At 37.5% G+C, this 26,405-nt stretch overlaps 1 protein-coding gene across 7 annotated transcripts in view; it reads right to left on the bottom strand.

Moving 5' to 3' along the window:
• VPS13B (vacuolar protein sorting 13 homolog B) overlaps window positions 1-26,405 on the bottom strand; it is a 769,746-nt gene that overhangs the window by 176,024 nt on the left and 567,317 nt on the right. For all 7 annotated transcript variants that reach the window (XM_032316089.1, XM_032316090.1, XM_032316084.1 and 4 more), the window contains one exon: window positions 21,127-21,264. In XM_032316089.1, coding sequence (XP_032171980.1) covers window positions 21,127-21,264 — 138 coding nt within the window. The remainder of the gene's footprint in view (window positions 1-21,126; window positions 21,265-26,405) is intronic.

Raw genomic sequence — 26,405 nt, 5'->3', positions numbered from 1 at the left:
TTATTTAGAATTTGAAATGTGAATTTTTAATGTTAATTTTTTGTGGTGCTGGTTTCTAGACAACCCTCTCTCAAACCAGTGGATTGGTCAAGGAGGGCTTCTTTGGACACTTCGTTCACTTGACTTATCCTTCCTGGGTGGGGGGTCATGTCAAAACTGATGTATACATCAAAACTTCATTTTTTGGGTAATCTTCAACCTAGGAGTACAATCTCACAGTCACTGAACAGCAGCTGGTGAAAGCTTTCATAATGTTCAAAACTCTAATAGAACTATATATACATAGCACAAGACCACTATTGTTAACTTTTTTTTTTTTTTTTTTTTTTTTTTTACCGCGATGACAAAATTCATGCTTTTCTTTTTGTTTTTGTTTTTGTTTTTGTTTTGTTTTTTTTTTTTGCCATTTTTTTTTTTTATTTCCAGCATAACAGTATTCATTATTTTTGCACCACACCCCGTGCTCCATGCAATCTGTGCCCTCTATAATACCCACCACCTGGTACCCCAACCTCCCACCCCCTGTCCCTTCAAAAACCCTCAGATTGTTTTTCAGAGTCCATAGTCTCTCATGGTTCACCTCCCCTTCCAATTTCCCCCAACTCCCTTCTCCACTCTAAGTCCCCATGTCCTCCATGCTATTTGTTATGCTCCACAAATAAGTGAAACCATATGATAATTGACTCTCTCTGCTTGACTTATTTCACTCAGCATAATCTCTTCCAGTCCCGTCCATGTTGCTATAAAAGTTGGGTATTCATCCTTTCTGATGGAGGCATAATACTCTATCCCCAGGGGTACAGGTCTGTGAATCACCAGGTTTACACACTTCACAGCACTCACCAAAGCACATACCCTCCCCAATGTCCATATTCCCACCCCCTTCTCCCAAACCCCCTCCCCCCAGCAACCCTCAGTTTGTTTTGTGAGATTAAAAGTCACTTATGGTTTGTCTCCCTCCCAATCCCATCTTGTTTCATTTATTCTTCTCCTACCCACTTAAGCCCCCATGTTGCATCACCACTTCCTCATATCAAGGAGATCATATGATAGTTGTCTTTCTCTGCTTGACTTATTTCGCTAAGCATGATACGCTCTAGTTCCATCCATGTTGTCGCAAATGGCAAGATTTCATTTCTTTTGATGGCTGCATAGTATTCCATTGTGTATATATAACACATCTTCTTGATCCATTCATCTGTTGATGGACATCTAGGTTCTTTCCATAGTTTGGCTATTGTGGACATTGCTGCTATAAACATTCGGGTGCATGTGCCCCTTTGGATCACTACGTTTGTATCCTTAGGGTAAATACCCAATAGTGCAATTGCTGGGTCATAGGGCAGTTCTATTTTCAACATTTTGAGGAACCTCCATGCTGTTTTCCAGAGTGGCTGCACCAGCTTGCATTCCCACCAACAGTGTAGGAGGGTTCCCCTTTCTCCGCATCCTCGCCAGCATCTGTCATTTCCTGACTTGTTTATTTTAGCCATTCTGACTGGTGTGAGGTGATATCTCATTGTGGTTTTGATTTGTATTTCCCTGATGCCGAGTGATATGGAGCACTTTTTCATGTGTCTGTTGGCCATCTGGATGTCTTCTTTGCAGAAATGTCTGTTCATGTCCTCTGCCCATTTCTTGATTGGATTATTTGTTCTTTGGGTGTTGAGTTTGCTAAGTTCTTTATAGATTCTGGACACTAGTCCTTTATCTGATATGTCATTTGCAAATATCTTCTCCCATTCTGTCAGTTGTCTTTTGATTTTGTTAACTGTTTCCTTTGCTGTGCAAAAGCTTTTGATCTTGATGAAATCCCAATAGTTCATTTTTGCCCTTGCTTCCCTTGCCTTTTGCGTTGTTCCTAGGAGGATGTTGCTGCGGTTGAGGTCAAAGAGGTTGCTGCCTGTGTTCTCCTCAAGGATTTTGATGGATTCCTTTCGCACATTGAGGTCCTTCATCCATTTGGAGTCTATTTTTGTGTGTGGTGTAAGGAAATGGTCCAATTTCATTTTTCTGCATGTGGCTGTCCAATTTTCCCAGCACCATTTATTGAAGAGGCTGTCTTTTTTCCATTGGACATTCTTTCCTGCTTTGTCGAAGATTAGTTGACCATAGAGTTGAGGGTCTATTTCTGGGCTCTCTATTCTGTTCCATTGATCTATGTGTCTGTTTTTGTGCCAGTACCATGCTGTCTTGATGACGACAGCTTTGTAATAGAGCTTGAAGTCCGGAATTGTGATGCCACCAACGTTGGCTTTCTTTTTCAATATCCCTTTGGCTATTCGAGGTCTTTTCTGGTTCCATATAAATTTTAGCATTATTTGTTCCATTTCTTTGAAAAAGATGGATGGTACTTTGATAGGAATTGCATTAAATGTGTAGATTGCTTTAGGTAGCATAGACATTTTCACAATATTTATTCTTCCAATCCAGGAGCATGGAACATTTTTCCATTTCTTTGTGTCTTCCTCAATTTCTTTCATGAGTACTTTATAGTTTTCTGAGTATAGATTCTGTGTCTCTTTGGTTAGGTTTATTCCTAGGTATCTTATGGTTTTGGGTGCAATTGTAAATGGGATTGACTCCTTAATTTCTCTTTCTTCTGTCTTGCTGTTGGTGTAGAGAAATGCAACTGATTTCTGTGCATTGATTTTATATCCTGACACTTTACTGAATTCCTGTATCAGTTCTAGCAGTTTTGGAGTGGAGTCTTTTGGGTTTTCCACATATAGTATCATATCATCTGCGAAGAGTGATAATTTGACTTCTTCTTTGCCGATTTGGATGCCTTTAATTTCCTTTTGTTGTCTGATTGCTGAGGCTAGGACCTCTAGTACTATGTTGAATAGCAGTGGTGATAATGGACATCCCTGCCGTGTTCCTGACCTTAGCGGAAAAGCTTTCAGGTTTTCTCCATTGAGAATGATATTTGCGGTGGGTTTTTCATAGATGGCTTTGATGATATTGAGGTATGTGCCCTCTATCCCTACACTTTGAAGAGTTTTGATCAGGAAGGGATGCTGTACTTTGTCAAATGCTTTTTCAGCATCTATTGAGAGTATCATATGGTTCTTGTTCTTTCTTTTATTGATGTGTTGTATCACATTGACTGATTTGCGGATGTTGAACCAACCTTGCAGCCCTGGAATAAATCCCACTTGGTCGTGGTGAATAATCTTTTTAATGTACTGTTGAATCCTATTGGCTAGTATTTTGTTGAGTATTTTCGCATCTGTGTTCATCAAGGATATCGGTCTATAGCTCTCTTTTTTGGTGGGATCCTTGTCTGGTTTTGGGATCAAGGTGATGCTGGCCTCATAAAATGAGTTTGGAAGTTTTCCTTCCATTTCTATTTTTTGGAACAGTTTCAGGAGAATAGGAATTAGTTCTTCTTTAAATGTTTGGTAGAATTCCCCCGGGAAGCCGTCTGGCCCTGGGCTTTTGTTTGTTTGGAGATTTTTAATGACTGTTTCAATCTCCTTACTGGTTATGGGTCTGTTCAGGCTTTCTATTTCTTCCTGGTTCAGTTGTGGTAGTTTATATGTTTCTAGGAATGCATCCATTTCTTCCAGATTGTCAAATTTATTGGCGTAGAGTTGCTCATAGTATGTTCTTATAATAGTTTGTATTTCTTTGGTGTTAGTTGTGATCTCTCCTCTTTCATTCATGATTTTATTTATTTGGGTCCTTTCTCTTTTCTTTTTGATAAGTCGGGCCAGGGGTTTATCAATTTTATTAATTCTTTCAAAGAACCAGCTCCTAGTTTCGTTGATTTGTTCTATTGTTTTTTTGGTTTCTATTTCATTGATTTCTGCTCTGATCTTTATGATTTCTCTTCTCCTGCTGGGCTTAGGGTTTCTTTCTTGTTCTTTCTCCAGCTCCTTTAGGTGTAGGGTTAGGTTGTGTACCTGAGACCTTTCTTGTTTCTTGAGAAAGGCTTGTACCGCTATATATTTTCCTCTCAGGACTGCCTTTGTTGTGTCCCACAGATTTTGAACCGTTGTATTTTCATTATCATTTGTTTCCATGATTTTTTTCAATTCTTCTTTAATTTCCCGGTTGACCCATTCATTCTTTAGAAGGATGCTGTTTAGTCTCCATGTATTTGGGTTCTTTCCAAACTTCCTTTTGTGGTTGAGTTCTAGCTTTAGAGCATTGTGGTCTGAAAATATGCAGGGAATGATCCCAATCTTTTGATACCGGTTGAGTCCTGATTTAGGACCGAGGATGTGATCTATTCTGGAGAATGTTCCATGTGCACTAGAGAAGAATGTGTATTCTGTTGCTTTGGGATGAAATATTCTGAATATATCTGTGATGTCCATCTGGTCCAGTGTGTCGTTTAAGGCCTTTATTTCCTTGCTGATCTTTTGCTTGGATGACCTGTCCATTTCAGTGAGGGGAGTGTTAAAGTCCCCTACTATTATTGTATTATTGTTGATGTGTTTCTTTGATTTTGTTATTAATTGGTTTATATAGTTGGCTGCTCCCACGTTGGGGGCATAGATATTTAAAATTGTTAAATCTTCTTGTTGGACAGACCCTTTGAGTATGATATAGTGTCCTTCCTCATCTCTTATTATAGTCTTTGGCTTAAAATCTAATTGATCTGATATAAGGATTGCCACTCCTGCTTTCTTCTGATGTCCATTAGCATGGTAAATTCTTTTCCACCCCCTCACTTTAAATCTGGAGGTGTCTTCGGGCTTAAAATGAGTTTCTTGGAGGCAACATATAGATGGGTTTTGTTTTTTTATCCATTCTGATACCCTGTGTCTTTTGACAGGGGCATTTAGCCCATTAACATTCAGGGTAACTATTGAGAGATATGAATTTAGTGCCATTGTATTGCCTGTAAGGTGACTGTTACTGTATATGGTCTCTGTTCCTTTCTGATCTACCACTTGTAGGCTCTCTCTTTGCTTAGAGGACCCCTTTCAATATTTCCTGTAGACCTGGTTTGGTATTTGCAAATTCTTTCAGTTTTTGTTTGTCCTGGAAGCTTTTAATCTCTCCTTCTATTTTCAATGATAGCCTAGCTGGATATAGTATTCTTGGCTGCATGTTTTTCTCGTTTAGTGCTCTGAAAATATCATGCCAGCTCTTTCTGGCCTGCCAGGTCTCTGTGGATAAGTCAGCTGCCAATCTAATATTTTTACCATTGTATGTTACAGACTTCTTTTCCCGGGCTGCTTTCAGGATTTTCTCTTTGTCACTGAGACTTGTAAATTTTACTATTAGGTGACGGGGTGTGGGCCTATTCCTATTGATTTTGAGGGGCGTTCTCTGAACCTCCTGAATTTTGATGCTCGTTCCCTTTGCCATATTGGGGAAATTCTCCCCAATAATTCTCTCCAGTATACCTTCTGCTCCCCTCTCTCTTTCTTCTTCTTCTGGAATCCCAATTATTCTAATGTTGTTTCGTCTTATGGTGTCACTTATCTCTCGAATTCTCCCCTCGTGGTCCAGTAGCTGTTTGTCCCTCTTTTGCTCAGCTTCTTTATTCTCTGTCATTTGGTCTTCTATATCACTAATTCTTTCTTCTGCCTCATTTATCCTAGCAGTGAGAGCCTCCATTTTTGATTGCACTTCATTAATAGCTTTTTTGATTTCAACTTGGTTAGATTTTAGTTCTTTTATTTCTCCAGAAAGGGCTTTTATATCTCTCGAGAGGGTTTCTCTAATATCTTCCATGCCTTTTTCGAGCCCGGCTAGAACCTTGAGAATTGTCATTCTGAACTCTAGATCTGACATATTACCAATGTCTGTATTGATTAGGTCCCTAGCCTTCGGTACTGCCTCTTGTTCTTTTTTTTGTGTTGAATTTTTCCGTCTTGTCATTTTGTCCAGATAAGAGTATATGAAGGGGCAAGTAAAATACTACAAGGGTGGCAACAACCGCAGGAAAAAATGCTTTAACCAAATTAGAAGAGATCCAAAATCGTGAGGGGGGAGAAAGGGGATAAAAAGAGGTTCAAAAAGGAAGAAAGAAAAAAAAAAGAAAAAAGAAAAAAAAAAAAGAAAAAAGAAAAGAAAAGAATTAAAAAAAAAAGGAAAACACCTACGAAAAATGTAAAAAAGAAAAAATATATATATTAGATAAACTAGTAAAAAATCGTTAAAAAAGAAAAAGGTAACAGTTAAAAAAAAAAAAATTTTACCCGAAGGCGAGAAAAAAAAAAAAAAAAAAAAAGAAAAAGAAAAAAATTAAATTAACTGCAAGACTAAGAAAAAATCACAGGGAAAAGCCATGAGTTCCGTGCTTGGCTTTCTCCTCCTCTGGAATTCTGCTGCTCTCCTTGGTATTGAAACCGCACTCCTTGGTAGGTGAACTTGGTCTCGGCTGGATTTCTTGTTGATCTTCTGGGGGAGGGGCCTGTTGTAGTGATTCTCAAGTGTCTTTGCCCCAGGCGGAATTACACCGCCCTTACCTGGGGCCGGGGTGAGTAATCCGCTCGGGTTTGCTTTCAGGAGCTTTTGTTCCCTGAGCGCTTTCCGTAGAGTTCTGGAGGACGGGAATACAAATGGCGGCCTCCTGGTCTCCGGCCCGGAGGAGCCGAGAGCCCAGGGCCGCACTCCTCAGTGCGCCCTCAGAGAACAGCGCCCAGTTACTCCCGTCTGCCTGACCTCCGGCCGCGCTCCGAGCTCACCGAGCCTGCGACCAGTTCAAGGTAACACCGAGCTGTGAGCTTACTGTCGGCTCTGTCTCTGTAGCCGGCTTTCCCGTTCCAATACCCGCAAGGTCTGCGACACTCAGACACCCCTGATCCTTCTGTGACCCTGCGGGACCTGAGGCCACGCTGAACCCGCGTGGGCTTCGCCCCGGTTTAGCCTCTGGAGCGATGTCCCTCAGCGGAACAGACTTTTAAAAGTCCTGATTTTGTGCGCCGTTGCTTGTTAACTTTTTATAAGAAACAAACAGAGATCTAGAACATTTAAGTAATTCACCTTAAAAAAAATTTTTTTTGTATGTTTGTTTGCATATGGTGCAACATCTCAGCAGGGTGCCCCCCAAGCAGCACAGGCAGTCCCTCATCCCTGCCCCTCTAGAGCTGCGTCCAGGTGTAAACAGAGAGACTGGGCAGTCCCATTTGGACAAGCTGGAGAGTGCTATAAAGCCAAGAGCCCTAAAGCAGAGTAAAAATGAGGTTACTCTGTAATACCAGGTATTCCTTTCAAAAGTACTAACTGCACCAAGAGACAGGAAGCATGTACCAGAATGAAAAGCACCACAAATGAAATCATGCCTGTTAAGGTTTGGGTAAAGTCCATCAACATGTATGAATCCTTCAACTAAAATCATGAAGTTACTGTCATATCTGAAAGTGTTAAAAATTTGTACTGTTACATTTATTACCCACCCAGTGCCTTTAAAACTTTCACATCCTTGAACTAGCAATCACTTTTTTGGGTAGAAAAATTAGTGCCTTTATTATAAATATTTTCAGTTTCATCATGACAGGAAGATGATTTTTACAAATGGGAAAAATTATGCAACAAAAGAGTCTGGCATTTTTAAACAAAAAAAATGAGCAATGTAGTTTGTATTTTCTAGTATTTATACTTGAAAAGTGATGAAAAACATTAACTTCATTATTAAGATGAAAACAGTAATAAAAATGGACTAGAAAAGTTTTCTTCAACAGAGACACAGTGGGAGCTATATAATGTTTTACAGGAACTGGAATTATACCTGGATAAAGAACCAGCCATTAAATTGTCAATGTGGATTTTATTCCAGTTATTATCAGATTGTTTTAAAAGGTTTAGATTTTTTTCATAATCCTCATCAAATTTTAATAAAATTTAATCAAAGTTCAGGTTTTAAGAATATGCAGTAATAGACAATCTGCCAGCTGAGTCATCTGTGCCTTTGCCAGATATAATTTCTCATCATCCCCAGAACACAGTCTATATCTCTAAGTTACCAAGCAAATGCATGCCTGTCAATTATCAGATTCTAATCACCCCTCAAAACTTTCTGAACAGCTACCAGGAAACGGAATGATGAGATGACTATTGAGTTAAAAGGAGATTAGACAAATACAAATAAATTACACTTATTTTACGCTCCCATCACCCTAGGAGATGACTTAATAGTGAAAGGAAAAGAATCATATTGTAGTAATGAAATCAGAGAGCGAATTCAAGCCCCAGAGGTGATTCCCCTAAGTTTATGTTAATACACACCTTGTGGGGGACCAAACATCAACTGGAAAAGTTTCCTGAAAACTGTTCCAGCTATTTTCTTATTTAAAATGTTCCAACTTTACTTGACCCATTAGTCATCATATTACTTACATTTATGATGTATTTTGAAATCTATTACCAAAAACCCAATGGATTCAATATGGCTTGTTATACCCAAATCATAACATTTATGAAAGAAAACTTCTGTTAAGTGTTTCTTCCTTTGGAATTTTATTTTTAAGAGATACTTTTTTTAAGACCAGTAAGGCTTGCTCAGTAAACAGTACATATGTGGTGGTGGCTATGTACAGGCATAGGAATGATGGTGCTTCCTACACCTTACCCCCATTTTAGAAAGGTAAATGCAAAACAGAACAAATCTGTAATCAACCTTGACTTTATGAATTATAGTATCTCTAATAAAAAATATTTTTTGTTATTAGGTCATAGAACATTTTTTTCTTATTTAGTAATTCAAATTCAGATTTTTTACGACAGTGTCCAAGTAAACATACTCCTGATGATAATGGACAGTGCAGACTGAGTATTCACAGGTGTGAGAACTAAAAAACCTGGAAAGTTGCCAATGACAATGAGATCAATGTATTTTTATTGAAGGTGTGAAGTGTAAAGACCTCAGTAGTGGCACATGTGAGTAGTCCAGTTAACAATGGGAGACCAGAGCAACTGGGAATAAACTGTCCCACGTGCTGTTGAGGAAGCTCAGAGACATGGCCTGACACACGTTCTTGCCCAGGTCAGCTGGGGCAGTTCACAGTGTTGACACGTGGGATGTGGGCATCATCACCACCAGCATTATTCTTGTACACATATTCTTATAATCAGGCATTGACTTTTTTGACTACATTTTATCCCCCCTCTCCAATCACAACATAAATGCTCTGATTCTAGGGTAAATGTACTGGTTTTCTAAAATGAGTATATTAAATTTAACTTCTCTAAATGAACTTTTCTCTTTAAACAGTCATCAAAAAGGGCTTGCCTTTTTGGGATGGGACGCCTGGGTGGCTCAGTTGGTTAAGCTGCTGCCTTTGGCTCAGGTCATGATTCCAGGGTCCTGGGATCGAGTCCCTCATTGGGCTCTTTGCTCGGCAGGGAGCCTGCTTCTCTCTCCGCCTCTGCCTGCTACTCTGCCTGCTTGTGCGCTTGCATGCGCACGCACCCTCTCTCTCTCTGACAAATAAATAAATAAATAGAATCTTTTTTTTTTTAAAAAGGGCTAAGCATATTCTATTGCTCTAATAATTTTGGCTGCTCCTTTGATGTCTATGTCCTTTCTTTTTCTCTTTTGCTTTTCTCAGTGATGGCTTATACTCATCCTGGGTTGGACACAGCAGAGCTACTTTTTGGGAACAGCCAAATTCTGTTTCACGATAAGGGAACAAAGATCCCACAGTGAAGGAAGATTAAAAACATGAAGAATCTAATTTCTAGAGATTCACACTTCCAATGATGAGATAACTGGAGTAGCATTAAAAATAATGACTTAAGAATAATACCAAGCAACAACTAATTGGCTACCAATGGAATACACCAGAAAAATAATTCATTTTCCCCAGCTTTATTAAGATACAAGTGAAAAATGCCATTTTAAGTTATTTAAAGTATACATTATGATGATCTGATACATGCATACATTGTAAAAAAGTTCTCTTCTGAAAATCAACTCATTCTAAAAAAAACTCATTTTAAATAAAGGAACAGAACTCAGTATTTATCCTACCTTCCTTAGATGAGCAATGGTATTGAGTAAGCAAGTAGTAGATGAAGGAATGTTTCTTTTAAGTATCTTAGTTAGTTAATACATGGACAAGGAGTGTTAGTATGAAAATATTACTATTTGTAATCTCCAATGAAATCAGGCATTTAGCATCAATGGCCTTTAACAATACAAAAAGAGACCTTCAGATATTATGTGCTTTCTGATGCAACAACCCAAACCCTTTTACAGAACAGTCTTACTAAAAAAAATAACAATAATAAGCAAACTTGAATAGGTTAAACCAACTACCAATTTTTATGTAGCAAATACAGAAGACAGGGGAATAGACAAAATCTAAACTGTGATAGGGGTGCCTGGGTGGGTCAGTCAGTTTAAGGGTCTGATTCTTGATTTCGTCTTGGGTCATGATCTCAGGACTGTGAGGTAGAGCCCTGTGTGGGGCTTTGCACTCAGTGGGGAGTCTACTTGGGATTCTCTCTCCCTCTCCCCCTCTCTCAGCTCTCTCTCTCTCTCAACTAAATAGCTAAATACAATCTGTGGTAAGCTCTATAAGATAAATGATCTTCTTCAATATATAAATTACAAGAGATGAAAAATGATAGAGGAGAAAACCTAACAATTAAAAGAAAATAGAAAGACATATCAACCAATAGTCATGCGCAGAACATATGTGGCTTCTGCTTTAAAAAAAATCCCAAGAAATACACATGCACACAAACACCCACACATCCACATACATTTTTCCCTTTCCCCTCTCTGCACACATATGTATTAGATAACTGGAAATTTGAACACTGACTATATATTTGATAACACTGAAGAATGATTATCTTCATGTTTGATAATAGTATTGTGGTCACGTTTTTAAAAGTTCTTATTACAGAGATACATAATACTGAAATATTATAAGTGATATGATGCATGGGATTCGCTTCAAAATAACACAGAAGGTGAGGAAGTGGTGTACTAAGAAACAATACTGCCCACAGCTGACAATTACTTACGTAGTATACTTTTGTATATATTTGAAAATTTCCATGATGTAAAAGTTAAAAAAGACACAGAGATGAGAATGCACATGGCATATGAGAAAGTCACATTGGAACATGATGTCAAGCTGTTCTGCCTCCAAACCATCACACCCTCTTGTCCCTCTTCAACTTCAATAGGTGATCTTGCTTCTAACTTCAGGGAGAAAGTTAAAGCCATTAGATTTCCACCAATTTCTTGCTATCAAACCAAAAAGCTTAGGGCGCCTGGGTGGCTCAGTGGGTTAAAGCCTCTGCCTTCGGCTCAGGTCATGATCCCAGGGTCCTGGGATCGAGCCCCACATCGGGCTCTCTGCTCAGCGGGGAGCCTGCTTCCTCCTCTCTCTGACTGTCTCTCTGCTTACCTGTAATCTCTGTCTGTCAAATAAATAAAATCTTTAAAAAAAAAAAACAACCAAAAAGCTACCTGCATATGCCCCTTTCCAATTCCCTTCCTTAACCTGTTACGCAAATTAGAGAATCTGTTGCTTCTCTAATTTATTTATTTATTTATTTTTTAAAGATTTTATTTATTTGTCAGAGAGAGCGAGCGAGAGCGAGCACAGGCAGACAGAGTGGAAGGCAGAGTCAGAGGGAGAAGCAGGCTCCCTGCAGAGCAAGGAGCCCGATGTGGGACTCGATCCCAGGACGCTGGGATCATGACCTGAGCCGAAGGCAGCTGCTTAACCAACTGAGCCACCCAGGCGTCCCACTTCTCTAATTTAAAACTGGGTCTTTCAAATATGTATTGGATACTTCTCCTTCCCTCTTTCTTGGGCACCTCATTGATCTTTTCTCTTTTTTAGTTTACCTAATTCTTCTCTCAACTGGATTCCTCTTGTGAACATTTAAATATGAGAAAACCCAAGTTCCTTTCATCATAAAAACAAAATCCCCAGACCATGATCCCAGGAGTTCTTCATATACTACCCTTTATTACTACTCTTCACAAACTTCTTGAAGGAGTTATTTATACTCTTGGCTTCTACTTTTTTTTTTTTTTCCCTTCCCATTTACCTCAGTGCATTCTAGACTATTTTCTATCCAGGTTAACCTGATGGGGGAAAACACTAGTAGTCACAACGACTGTGAATCTACAAGATATTTTCAATTCCTCATCTTTCTGTGTCTCAAAGCGCTAATGATTTGGCTTCTTGGACATTATGGTTTTCAAATTCTCCTCTTAGCCCACAGTTCCCTTCTGGCCAGTAAAAATCCGGATTGGACTTCCTCAACATGCAGTCTTAGGTTCTTTTCTCTACTTCCCCTCTACTCTTCTCTTGAGTAATCTCTCATCCAGGCCATGGCTTGACTTAGAATCTATATTCCAAAGACTCTAAAACATTCAATCTTTTATCACTGGTCTTTGGCTCGTGAGCCCCAGATCTGTATGAATAACTGCCACAAACTCAACATATCCAGGATAAAACTCATGATCTCTCGAAATTCTCACAAATGAAAACCAAACCAAACTAAAAACAATGTGGTTCTCTTCAAGTATTTTCATCTTAGTAATCACGATTACCACCTGTCTTAGCTTGGGCTGCTGTAACAGAATACCAGAGCTTGGTGGCTTAAACAACAGAAATTTATTTTCCCACATTTCTAGAGGCTGGAATGCTAGGATCAGGGTGCCAGCACTATTGGTTTCTGGGGAAGGCTCTCTTTTTGCATACAGCCACCTTCTCAGTGTCCTCACATGGCAGAGGGAGAGAGACAGCAAGCTCTCTGGCATCTCTTCTTATAAGTGTATTATCCCATCACGAGGGAGCCACCATCCTCATGACTTCATCTAAACCTAATTAACTCCCAAAGGCCCCCATCTCCAAATACCATCATAGTGGATATTAGAATTTCAACACATGAACTTCGTGGGGACAAACCACCATTCATCCAGTTAGACCAGTCAGAGACCCAGAAGCCATGTTTTTCTCCCTTACCCATTCTCTCCCTACTCCATTACCATGGTCTGTAGATTTTGCCTTCCCAATATCTACCAATTCTTTCACTTTTCTCTATTTCTTATCACCATTCCCTGATCCGACCTGTAATTACCTCTCACCAGTACTACTATAATATTCTCCTAACTGCTCCCTTGCATCTACTTTAGCCCTTATTAGTGTTCTCCACCCTGCAAATAGTTATTTTTTCAAAATGCAGATATAACCATATCAATACACACACCTCCTCCCTCCCCCACCACATACATGTCCTGCTGACAGCTCTTTGATGTTTCCTCACCACTCTTAAGATAAAAACCCCCCTGGGGCACCTGGGTGGCTCAGTGGGTTAAGCCTCTGCCTTCGGCTCAGGTCATGATCTCAGGGTTCTGGGATCGAGTCCCACATCGGGCTCTCTGCTCATGGAGAGCCTGCTTCCTCCTCTCTCTCTCTCTCTCTCTGCCTGCCTCTCTGCCTACTTGTGATCTCTCTCTGTCAAATAAATAAATAAAATCTTTAAAAAAAAAAAAAGATAAAACCCCCCAAATCCTTGATTATGGTCAGTAAGGCCTGGTCTCTGCCTCTCTTTATAGCACTCATAGCACTGGTTCCCTCACTGCTCCCTGTTTTCATTTCCTGTAATCTGACATGATGCCTCTCTCCATCCTGTCTTTTGCACATATCCGCCAAGAAATCCACTCGCCCCTCTGAGGTCCTTGGTCAACTCCCTTGTGTCCCGTGCAGGGTCAGTTACTCCGGGAAGCCTCCCTGAACCTCTAATGAATCCACAGAACTTCACGAAATATATATTGGTTTATCATTATATGTTACTTTGCATGATGATTTCGCCAACAAACTCTGTCTTTTCCATCTGATTATGTGCATTTCTTGAGAGAAGGCACTGCTTAGAACACCGAGCATACTGCCATTGCTCACAATATCTGGTGTTAAAATAAATGAAGAGTTCCGTTAGGGATTACAGCCATCATTTTAGAACCTGAAGGAATCTTAAAATAGCTCTCCTATAGAAGAAAATACTGAGGCTCAAAGAAGTAAAATAATCTTACCTAGGATCACCTGCTTAGTGACAGCTAAACCAGATGATACCAGATTAGAGAGAGCCTTTAGGGCTGAGGAGAGCTTTGACCAGATGAACTGAGGGAGCTGGGTGGTCAACATCATAGGAGCTTGGCAGGGGAGCCTCATTTAGCAAGGGCACAGGGGACGACAGGATTCGTGAGTAAAAGGAGAATCTGGAGGAAGGCTGCCAGTAAACAGACTGAGGAAGTCAATAGGGCATAAACCTAAACTAGGGACGTAGTAAACATAATGGAGGACCATTTCAAGGGAAAAATGAAGAGGACCTAAAATTAAAAAGAAAAAAGGATGAACCAAAAGTGATAGTAAAATTGTGAGAAAACATGACTGGAATAGTGTTGCTATCACTAGCACATGTGAAGAAATTTGAAGACTATACCTAAGGGCAGGGATGAATAAGGAGAGGAGAGAAAAATGGTTTAATTTAATGCAAACATATTGAATTTTAAATAACTAAACACATCTAATGGGCATATGGGGAAACAGTTCTGGAGTTGAATAAGCCAAAACCAGAGCTAGGCATTTGGGAGTTCTTAGCATAAAAGAGACAGCTGAGCTTACTGTCTATAGAGAGATGGACAGAAGGCCCCGTACTGTGTCCCCGGGAAAGGCACAGGTTGGAGAGGAAGAAAACCTGCATACAAGCACAAAGTTGCAAGGCTACAGTCAGTAGAAGCCAAATAATATTCTCTTTTTCTTCCACCTTCGCTTGCTGCATGATCCTAGAAAGATATCCCCTCAATTACCCTCATTCTCTTTAGTAGAAGAAATAATCCTGACAGAATTGGACCACATGAAGAAATAAGGAATCTAAGTAATTGACATACCACTGATTTCCCTGCAGGAGACCTTGTACTGCTTCTTACCATCTGGCCACACTCACAACCAGCTTTCGTGACTCTTCCAGTCCCCTTACTTAGCCATGTATAGTCCCCTGGAGGTACCATGGTCACCCAGCTTTCAAAGAAGACTTCAAGTCCCCTCACTGTACAGTGTTGGTACGAAAATTAATATGGCTTCCTGGTTGTACAGTGAAAAATCTGTTATTAAAATCATGTTGTTATAGGAGTAAGAGAAAAACATTTAAAAATTAGAAGTCATCCACTTTTCTCATTTTTTCCAAAGGTACAAGTTAGAGTTGAAAAAGTAAGGTTGAAATAATGAAAGGCTATCTTGGGTCTCAAAATTCTTGGTCCATTCCCTATTTGACACCCTGACATCAAGTTTACCATTTCGGTAAGTCAGGGGGAATATGAACTATGATAATGTAATGCTGATGCTGCAAATTGGAACCCATAAAACTGGGGAAATGTAGAAGTCAAGGTTCTTATTGTTTTATTAACTCATTTACATTTCTTAAATGTAGAAGATAGCTTGCAAGTATGGTTGTAAAAGTGAATTATTAAGACAGAACTTGAGGGCCTGGGCCTTGGCTCCATTTCTGGAAAGAGAAAAGAGGCAAAGGGTTAACTATCAGGGAAGCATGAAGAGAAATTAATTAAAATGAGCTCCTTAAGATGCTTTCTTTCACACTGAAATTTTCTTGTGTTTAAATATTCTCTTACTTTGTCTTTATTTTACTCCAGAAAATGTCAAGAGGTTATTTGGGTCATCCTTTTTAGGTGCCTTAAGTCCTCTGAACAAGTACTTTCAAGGCATATCTGAATTAATCCCCACTGAGTAATTAATTCAGTAGTAAAAGAATATAAAAGCAGAATTCACCAAGAAAAATAAAAACATTTCAAAAATACATATCTGGAGGTAAATAGCTTAAAATCTCTATTTACATAAACCTATTGAATGGTGTGATACTGTATCTGAGTTTTTTAAAGTAATATTTTACATTATGTAATAGGTATACATTAAAATATACGTATTTTTTCATTCAAATCAAGGAAGTTTATGCAAATAGGATTATACTAAGATGTTCAGAAATTCTGTAAAAATAAAAATTAGAATCACAACCTATAAAACAGTATGTTAATCCATAAAATATGAGAAAAGTGTTTAAACTAGGATCATAACCCATTAAAAGTCAAATTTTTAAAACAAAAATCAAATAAAACCAGAGCTGAAACCAATCCAAAGCCAGAATGAAATTAAAATGACATGAAAACTATACAGGCAAATTAATGAGCAGGGTAAACAGGGAGAGGCTAAAGAAATGATTTTATTAAAAGAAAAAGATTTTAGCAGTTATGTATTTCATCTAGAAACACCAGTATACCATATATTAAAATAAATGTGAAATTGCAGTCATAACCGTGTTTGATGCAACCCTATTACTTAAATTATATGAAGATTGCAGTATGCTAATTAATTTATAAGAAAACATAAATGATGTGGTAATGTTCTCCCAGTTTGGCACAAATTTTTCTTTGTTGTCATTTAAATGTCATTTCATTAAATGTCATAACAGTGACAGTGTTCAAAAATATGTCTGCAAAGGAACAATGAAAAAAATACCAGGGAGCTCAAATGTTTTTACAAATGACCCTGAGTTAATTAGAAAAATATGCACCCTTCCCAGTTCTTCTTCTCACGTGTCAGCTCTCATTAAATTAAAAAAAATTTTTTTCTCATTTCAAAGTTAAGGAATCCTATGGTTAACAAAACTTTTAAACTGGGATCAAGTGGGCACATTCCTACGTTTTTGTATGATGTCATACCAAGCAGTTCACAGCTGAATTTGAATTTGCAAGAACTATGAATGATTTTTCAATATAAGAAGTATCTGATCTAATGCTAATTTTTTCTCTATAGGCTAACTGTGCTGGGAACAGGTGGCCCTGCTTTCAATTACAGGGGGCTAGCATGCCAGTGTGAGGCCTGGATTAGTTCACCTTCTCACGGGGAATTCTCCTCGGTTGGGAATGGATTTATTATGGCTTCACACATGGAATAGAGCTCATGTCAGCTGAGGGCAGTGACACATCATATGATTCAAATTAACCTGCTGTGGACTGTTCCGCAGGGCTTAGATTGTGTATTAAAATGACGACATTTTAAAAACAGCTTGAAAGAAACCAGGATTGCTGAACTGCAATGGTTCCAATTTGTTCCAACTAATCTATCACCTGCTGGAGATATTATTCTAGCGGGTTTCTGGTAGCTGCTGCTTTCCAGGTTTCTCCAAGCCACTGACCTTGCTAATGGGTACAACTGTTGCCTCTGAAGGAAGGAGATGGGGGTGAGAGAGCTTTGAAGGGCTTTTTGATGTAGAAGTTGGGACCTACTATTTGCTCTAATGTACTATTAAGTGAACAGAGGAAATAAGGGAATACTCAAGAACTCTGAATTATTTTTCCAAAAACAAGTGCTGAAGAGCAGCATTTGTATCACATTGTTTAGACAAATAATCCCTGCAAAATAAATCTGTATGGCTGAATTCAAAAGCTGTTAAGTTTGCGCCTTAAGAAGAAAACCCATATAATATAATCAGAATTTCCTGTATTCTTCAGGGTCATAACTTTTATTGCTCCTGAAATGTTAATTCAGGAGCAAGGAAAGAATAAGTGCAAATATACCATTTTAGATCTGTAGTATAAAACTCTGGGAATGTTACTTAAATAGGATGTGCATCTAGATTAAAAAACTAATGGTAGAAAAAGATTCTTAATGATAACACCGCATACAAATCAAAATACTTTATTTTTTTTAAAGGAAGTGAATGACATTATGGAATATTATAAAGCTGAAGCTTGTTCCCATAGTCTTAGCATAAATGATATTCCTCTTAGTATACTATTTTCTAAAATCTGGAAAAAAGAGAATTTTCTTGAGTTGCCAAAAATCTATAAAATAATATAAAAATTACTTTATGTGTCCTGTATTTCTATTGATCTCTAAATTAATACAGAGTGGCAATTTGGCTGTGTAGTAAGAGAATATGATTAGTCTATGGACTAACATCTACTTATAGACTTTACATGAGAAATTATTTGCATTTCGGACATTTTTGTCTACGATAGTAAATTCTGGAGCAGTTCAAAGATGTTAGGTTAGTAGGTAGTGGAATTCCACACCACTGGATATACCATTCAAACTAATCTTCCCTCAAAGCAAACTACTCTTGGTTAAAATGTTTTAGAGTTTGAAAAACCTAAACCATTAATTAGACACTGTATTTGATTTTTCATAATAAAAGTACCATTAAAAAAAAAACACTCATCATTCTTTAGAAAGAATTCCTCTCTCCTATGCCCCAAAATATCTGCAGTTTGGTCCTCAACAGCTCTGTGTGTGTGTGTGTGTGTGTGTGTGTGTGTGTCTATGTGTCTGTTTGTTTGTGTATCCATTCATTCATTCATTCACTCATGAATCATAAAAGCTCGTTACAAAAGTGTAGTCCCCAGCACTAATCCCACTTTACCTGGGAGCTTGTTAGAAATGTAGTATTTCATTCCCGCCTTTTAGAACTATTAAACCATTTGCATTTTTAATAAAGATTTTATGTGCTTATTAGAGAGAGCGCACAAGCAGGGGGAACAGAAGACAGAGGGAGAAGCAGGCTCACTCGTGAGCATGAAGCCCAACATGGGACTTGATCCCAGGACTTTGGGATCGTGACCTAAGCTTAGAAGGCAGATGCATAACCAACTGAGCCACCCAGGCATCCCAAACCGTTTGCATTTGAACATGTTCACCAGAGATGCTTCAGATGCACACTTGAGTCTGAGAAGCTCTACTATAAAATAACGATTTCAACCCATTTGTTTAAAAGTTTGAATCTCCAGAAAGATTATCACTCTTATTGAATAAACATAAAATAAAGAATGGCATATATGTAATGTTTAGCATAAGAAACACAAAAGTATATCTATTTTAAAAAATCACATTTCTACTAGTCACATTAAATGCTAGAATTATAAACATGACTTTCCATTCATTCACTGACATTTCTCCTGAAATTCAATTTCTTTTGTTGCCATGAAAATATGGTACACAACTATGGATTTGAAGATCCCATTCTTTAACAAGTCAATCAAATATAAACTAGAAATGAACTTTCTATCCCATGAATGAAAGACTGTGCCTGAAAGCAAAAAAATCTGAAACTAAAAAAGAAAAGAGGGAAACCCAAGTTTCTTTCTCACTTCTCCATGAACTAACCATATGTTCTCACCCAAGTTCACCCATTCTAACACGTTCAGTCTTTTACATGTGAACAACTTTGAAGTCAGGAAGTGCCATGAAATGTATACAATAAGAAAGCACTGTATCATAGTTTAAATAACAGATATTTTTTTCTTGGTACATAAAATGTTTTTCCTACAATTGATGATGGCTTGGACTCAATGAAATATGGTATTTCACACCCACTAGCCAAGTACTAGGACTCATATTATTCTCAATCTATCCATTACCTCACCCCAAAGCCTTCTTCCAACTTTAATGACTCTCTTAGCCTTCATAATCAGTTTCTTGCTTTCCTTTGAGTCCTTAAAATCATGTCTAGATACCTATAATGATTAGAAATAGTTCTTCATAAAAAAAAAAAAAAGAAATAGTTCTTCATACTTCTGCACCTTTTAAATCCCAGCACTGGGAAGAACAGGACCCCAGTGAAAAGGGCAGTGTAGATGGCTTTAGGCTCTCTTTACTCCATACATACTGACAAGTGGCCTTCTTCAATCTGTCGCTACGGCTCATGAGTGCATTGGTTGGCCGTGACACACACTAAACCAGGTCTATGCAGGGATATTTTCACCCCTCAAAATTCATGTTTTGCATAATATTGCTAGAGATCTCAAGACAGTTTAACACCATTGTTTTAAATTTTAAATTAAAATGAAGAAACTAATATTCCTTTGATGACTAATATGTTTTGAAGCAATGTAGGTCTAAAATAAAACAAATCAAAATGTAGTAATTTTTGTTAAATAATTAGTTAAGATCTCACAGAAGTGAGGGAGGGATAATAATAAAAAGAAGAGGAAGAGGAGCATGACATGAAGGACAGAGCAGGAAAAAGAAAGAAGAGGAAAGAGAAGAGAGGAAAAATCTATGGTTATGCTAAAATCAATGTAGTACAGAAGTGATCTAGGTCTTGGAGTCATAAAGACCTAGGTTTGAATGGCTCCACTGCCATTCCTTCACATTGTTAAGTCTTAACTTCCTAATTCATAAAACAGGGATAATTACAGTGCCTCCTCCTTGGGTCTAGATGAGTATGTAAAGTACTTAGTACCTGGGACTGATAAACACTCAGTACATTTATTTTTTTTAAGATTTTTTATTTTTTTAATTTATTTATTTGAGAGAGAGACAGTGAGAGAGAGCATGAGTGAGGAGAAGGAGACTCCCCATGGAGCTGGGAGCCCGATGCGGGACTCGATCCCGGGACTCCAGGATCATGACCTGAGCCGAAGGCAGTCGTCCAACCAACTGAGCCACCCAGGCGTCCCCACTCAGTACATTTTGATATCCATATCTATCTACCTAAAACTGAGCGTTAATCTCTCAAGTGCATTGCTAAGTATTTGAAATAAGTATACTTACCTAATCGAATATATCTATGTATACTATTTTATGTATATATATCATGTATCTCATCCATCCATCCAACCACCCATCTATTTTATTCTTTTTGTTTACAGTAAGGAGACTGAGGCATAGGAGATTAGATCAACTGCCTAACGTCACACAATTAGCAGAAAAGGTAGAAATAAAGTCTTTGGTCTTTGGCTTACAGTCCATTATTCTTTGATAACTACTTTTTGTCAGAACCAAGGAAATTTTTTTCTAAAGATTTTATTTATTTATTTGAGAGAGAAAGAGCACAAGCTGGGGAAAGGCCAGAGGGAGAGAGAGCAGCAGACTCCCCACTGAGCAGGGAGCCTGCCTCCGGGCTTGATCCTAGGACCCTGAGATCATGACCTGAGCCAAAGGCAGATGCTTAACCAACTGAGCCACCCAGGCACTCCAGACCAAAGGTAATTTTTAATGCATATTAATATTTGTCTTTTAATCTTTAAAATGGTCAGCCTGAGAAGAATACACTTCTGGAAAATAAATAAACAATTTGTTTTTTGCAAGGAGGTCACAATTTCTAACAGAACATAAGTACATGTTAATATACTCACATGAAGAAAGTGTATACACATTTGAATTATGACTTTCTTACCTGGTCCATTAAGAAAGTCTTTAATTTGTAGTGTTATCAGGGATGGCGGAATACCACTTTTGCTGTCTATTTCTCCAGGCACTGTCTGCAGCCAAACTGTGCAGTAATCAAGGGCTTCAGGCAGTGTCTTCCCAGGATCTGAAGGGAAAAAATTGAAATTAAAAATGTCAATCACATCACAAACATTTCATTTTGATCTGAGAACTTAAGCTGACAAACAGGAAAGAAAAATAGTTAAATTCACTTCTGTAACTTCCATTGATTCATCTGTTTGTACATATCCTTGTCACATAAGTACTTGTATGGACAGAGAGAAGCTCTCTCTCTCTACATTGGAATGATGAAACCATGTTTTCCAGAAACAGGCCAAAAAGGAAAAGACATTTCAAATCTTAACTCATATTATCTTTGAATGGAGGTAAAGTTTCTATACTCTGAGCCGCTGCTAATAGTTGTACAGTTGGATTTCTTTCCTCCTTCTTCTTCTTTCTTTCTTTCTTTTTTTTTTTTTTTTTAAACAGGATGTTGGAAACAAATTAAAGAAAAAAAGGAAAAGCTTTTCAGCTTAAAAAAAAATAACCAAATATATATGTTCAAAGATGCAGTGGATTAGTACTACTTAGGGTCTATTTGATCTGTTTCAGAGTTTTACTGACATTACAATCACTTTTTACTGCTAGGCTTTTGAAGTTAACTTCAGTAGCTTTCCCATAAACTTCTGTAATGATAAAGACTGGTCAATCTTTTATTAGTCCCAATTATGACTAAATAGTGACTTTTTTCTGTTTTGACTTTTTCTGTTACTGTGTATTTTTTTAACTTTTTTTCCTGGTTTATATAGTATATTCTTTAAAAAGTATTTTTTAGCTATTGGTGAATGCAAACGGAATTTGCTTTTTACTGCTTGGCAATCCGGTTTTTATTGAAATAGCTCTTTAAATAAAAACGACTGCTATATCTTGGCATATGATATAGTAGGCTTTTTACAAAAAAACTTCTAAATATTCACAGTTTTTCTTTAGTTTCAAGATTGTTTTATTCTCTGTGTTTTAATAGCCTCTGAATGTCAATTTTGCAGGGATGTTCTTGCCACAGAGTCCATCTATTCCATTTTCAGTCGATTTGAAATGTGTTATTAAAGTGTTATTTATTTTAAGTTTTATTGATTGGATTGCTTTCAAGAATAGCATTTACATACAGTGTATTATATTCAACATATGGTTACATAGTATTACTGTCATATGTGAACTGGGCATATAAATTCTGCCTTGGAATTTGTATTTCTTGACCTTATCATGTGATTCTTATGAAATTTGGCACATATGAACCTTTATGTGATTTCAAAGAAAATACTGAAAGCAATTGATCATGACGTTAGATCTATGTGGTAAAGATCAAACACCAAGCTAGTGCATTCTTCTCTTTTTATATGATCAGTGAATTTAAAGCAGTGAGAATATGCATAGTAGATCCATTACATAGTAACACTATACTATTCTCTCTTTCAAATATAATGGTCAAGTATTGTGAAATAATAGCAAAAGTCTATTGCTGGTGGGTTCTATAATCAATCTGTAGGAGCTATGTAACTTGACAGGACCTGAGTGTCTTCTTCTAGGGTCCCACCTGTGTAGCCATCATCAAGAAGCAGTTATTATTAAGTAGAGGGTACTGTGCTAGACCTATATGAGGAGGTTTAATTCTTTACTTTGAAGAGAATAAAATCTAGAGAGAGAACAATGACCTAACAGAGAAACAGACATAAGTGATGTAACTAAATAAATAACATACAGAGAAGAATTAAACTGATGTAGAAATATCTATATGATGTGTAAAAAAGACTGGCAAATAAAACTTAGGATAAACAAAACGAGTTATAGGAATCACATATTCAAACTCAAGTGACAAAAAAGAGGTATCATTATACAGAGCTCATACAGTCGATGTAGATATTAATAGAGAAAAGTGGGTAGAGGAAAGAATAAGTGATTATTAAATGAAGAAATTAATAAAGAAATATCAGATGAAGAAAACAGATGTCATATAAACATTTTAAAATATAAACATGAGATACTAAATCTTAGTAATAATCAAAGAAAATTTTTTTCAAATAAGTAGAATTTTTCACATATCAGATAGGCCAAGACTAAAAAACTGATAATGCATATGTAGCTCACACACTCATGCATACACATGCACACACATATGCATGTGTGCACATACACTGTAGAGTTGCTAATCATAGCAAACAGTAGAAAACCTAGACATTAATCAAAGGATTGATGCCTAAATAAACAATAGTAATCCATCAAACTGTTTAGAAGAATCAAGAAGATCTATATATACTGACATAGTAAGAGCCATTTTATATTTATTGTTAATAGTAAAAAACGAAGTGGGTTAAGCATCTTTTCATAGACTGGCCATTTGATTCTTCTACAAAATATTTACCCACTCTTTTTTTTTATTAGTTAATGAGTGTTAATGTTTGTCACATGTAGAAAGTATTTCCTCTTGGTATGGTAGCTGTCCTTAAAATAAATTCTGATGTTTTTTGCAAGCATACTTTATAGATGTGAACAAAAATCTATTAACTTTTATTTAATGGATTTATCCCTAGGTGATCATATATTTTCCTATAGTTTCTTAAAACATTTTTAACATTTTGTTTTTGCCTTTAGCTGTTTAGTATTTCTAGAGAGCACTGTTGTATGAAAAATGGGGAAAAAATGCTCAGCCTGACAATCAACCATAAGCATGTTAAAGCAAGAGGTTTTTAAATTCATCAGCTTAGCATAAATTAAAAATACTGATAATATCTTGCATGGGGGAGAAAGAGGAGAAATGGATCTTCCTATGTATGGTTGATAAGAGTGTAAATACTGTATTTCTACACAAGTAGGGGAGAGGTTGAAAATGAGTGTCTACCCAAATCCTAAATATCCATGCCCTTGTAATCAGAAAGGCCACACAAAGGACTCTACCTTAAAGAAATACATCTACCTGCATACATATATATGTACCTATTGGGGGATGATCATCTTTAGGACGATCGTAAGCATATAATGATATATGGACCTACATTCACAGCTGAAGAGGAAAACAGGAAGATGCACCAAGCATCTTAAAAAAAAAAAAAAAAAAACTAAAGTGAAGGGGAGAGAAAAAAAGCATGTCAAAGGATATTTTGATGTTCTATGTTCATCAAGGTATAGACGGTGGAAGCACAATATTCTGATACTGTGGATGAGGGTTTTCTAAGTAGGGAAGATAGGTTTTGTGCAGGTTGCTTCTCTTTTCATAGAAGTTACGGAGCCTGGCCATCTGGCACCCAGCCTTGGAGTCTGCACTGGGGCAATTACAGGGAGATATGACTTAATGGAGATGGAATAAACAAACTGGCAATAGTAGGAAGCAGAATAGGAATTTGGAATTTTAAAAAATGTGAAAGGAAATCCATGCAAAGTGCCAAACTTTCAAAGACCGTTTTCCCCCCAAACTACTAGTTTAATGGTATTGTTGGTTTAATATGGCTACACAACTGATTTGAAAGTACAGATGTATTTATAGAGCTGACAGAAAAGAATAACTAAAATGAGGAATATTCAGGAAAATACAGGTTGCATGGTTGATGAATACTGATGTATGACAGGACAGTGGCTACTCTCCCAGTTTTACTGGGAGAGGCCTCTAGTCACAGCAGTTAGATGAAGCGGCAGTAGTAGCAGAAAGGTCTGTCAGAATCCCACAGAAATAGCTCAAGTCTGGAAGTCACTATTTAGTCCCTTATGTTCTACTGGCTAGATGATGAGGGGCATGACTTTTAGACTTCTGTAATGTCTTCAATTTAACTTCTCCTTAATTCCATCATTAAGTCTCAAAAATGAGATTCATATTACACATTCCTCAGGGTCAATGTAGCTGGGAAAGTACCAGATAAACTAAGATTAGAGGAGCCTGTGAATATAATATAAATAGAATGACAGATAGGGATGATTACTTCATACTGGAAGCTCCTTCAGACTTTGATAGTTTTCTTCTCGGTACTGAGCAAACATCTATTTATTTGAGCACAGGAAGCTCTCGGGCAGAGTAAACTCCTGCTGATGTCGATGAGCACATTTATGCTGTTGTCCCTAAACCTAAGAAACAGGAGATAGTGGTATCTTTTTCTTTTTTTTAATAAAGATTTTATTTATTTATTTCACAGAGGTCACAAGTAGGCAGAGAGGCAGGCAGAGAAAGAGAGAGAGAGAGAGAGAGAGAGAGAGAGAGGAAGCAGACTCCCTGCAGAGCAGAGAGCCCGATGTGGGGCTCGATCCCAGGACCTGGGATCATGACCTGAGCTGAAGGTGGAGGCTTTAACCCACTGAGCCACCCAGGTGCCCCAGATAGTGGCATCTCATTAGAAGTTGTAGAGTGGGGTAAATGGGTCAGAACAAATGACAAATTGCTCATAGCCATAAATTTTGTTCAAAATCAGTGAGAATTCGCTTCAACAAGACAATCATATTGACAAAATTATACTATTTGTTTTCCTTCTGGGTTGACCCGGCCTTCAAAAGAAAATACTTTTTCATATCAAGTCACAAAGAACACTCAAAGAGAAGATTCAGAAAGTCTCCAGTCCATTCACAGATGGGTCAAGATATTATTAGCTTACACAGAGACTTATTTCAGATTGTATTCTCTGTATTTGTAGATTACTTGCTCTTCTTCACAAACCTTCATGTCACTTAACTGCTTGGGAGGTCCTCTTCTGAATCTGATAAAAGTGGTCTTTATACTGCTGCTCATTATTATTATTATTATTTAAACCTTAGCAAATATTCACAAAGTATGTTCTTGTCTAATATTTGAATTATATAAAATATAACATGATTCAGCGTGACTAACTCTTACTTTCTTTGCAATCTTCTACTTAACAAAAAGTTTGTTTCCCAAGCTCTCATAGAACAGCTGCATGCTCCAGACTTTGTAAGCTTTATTCTACTACTTCATTCTACTTTGCTTTGTTACACTGTGTGGCAGGAGTTTTTTGTTTTCTGGGTTTTTTTTTTCCCCCATAACTAAGCTGCATTTTTACTAAGGTCCCAATGAGAAGACATTTCCCCATAGATGTCAGTGATAATTTCCCCATTTAAAGATTGACTTAACACTGAATGAAGTCCAGCTACTTTTATACCAGATACTTCTAAGTGTTAGCCATTGCAGAGACAATGTTTTCATTTCTTTCGCCAGGTGAATAATAAACTCCGAATTTTTAAAAAAAAACCCAT

Source organism: Mustela erminea, chromosome 16, assembly GCF_009829155.1.
Source record: "Mustela erminea isolate mMusErm1 chromosome 16, mMusErm1.Pri, whole genome shotgun sequence".
Classification (NCBI taxonomy): Eukaryota; Metazoa; Chordata; class Mammalia; order Carnivora; family Mustelidae; genus Mustela; species Mustela erminea.
Note: the sequence above shows the minus strand (reverse complement) of the source record. Positions and strands in the feature narration are given on the sequence as shown.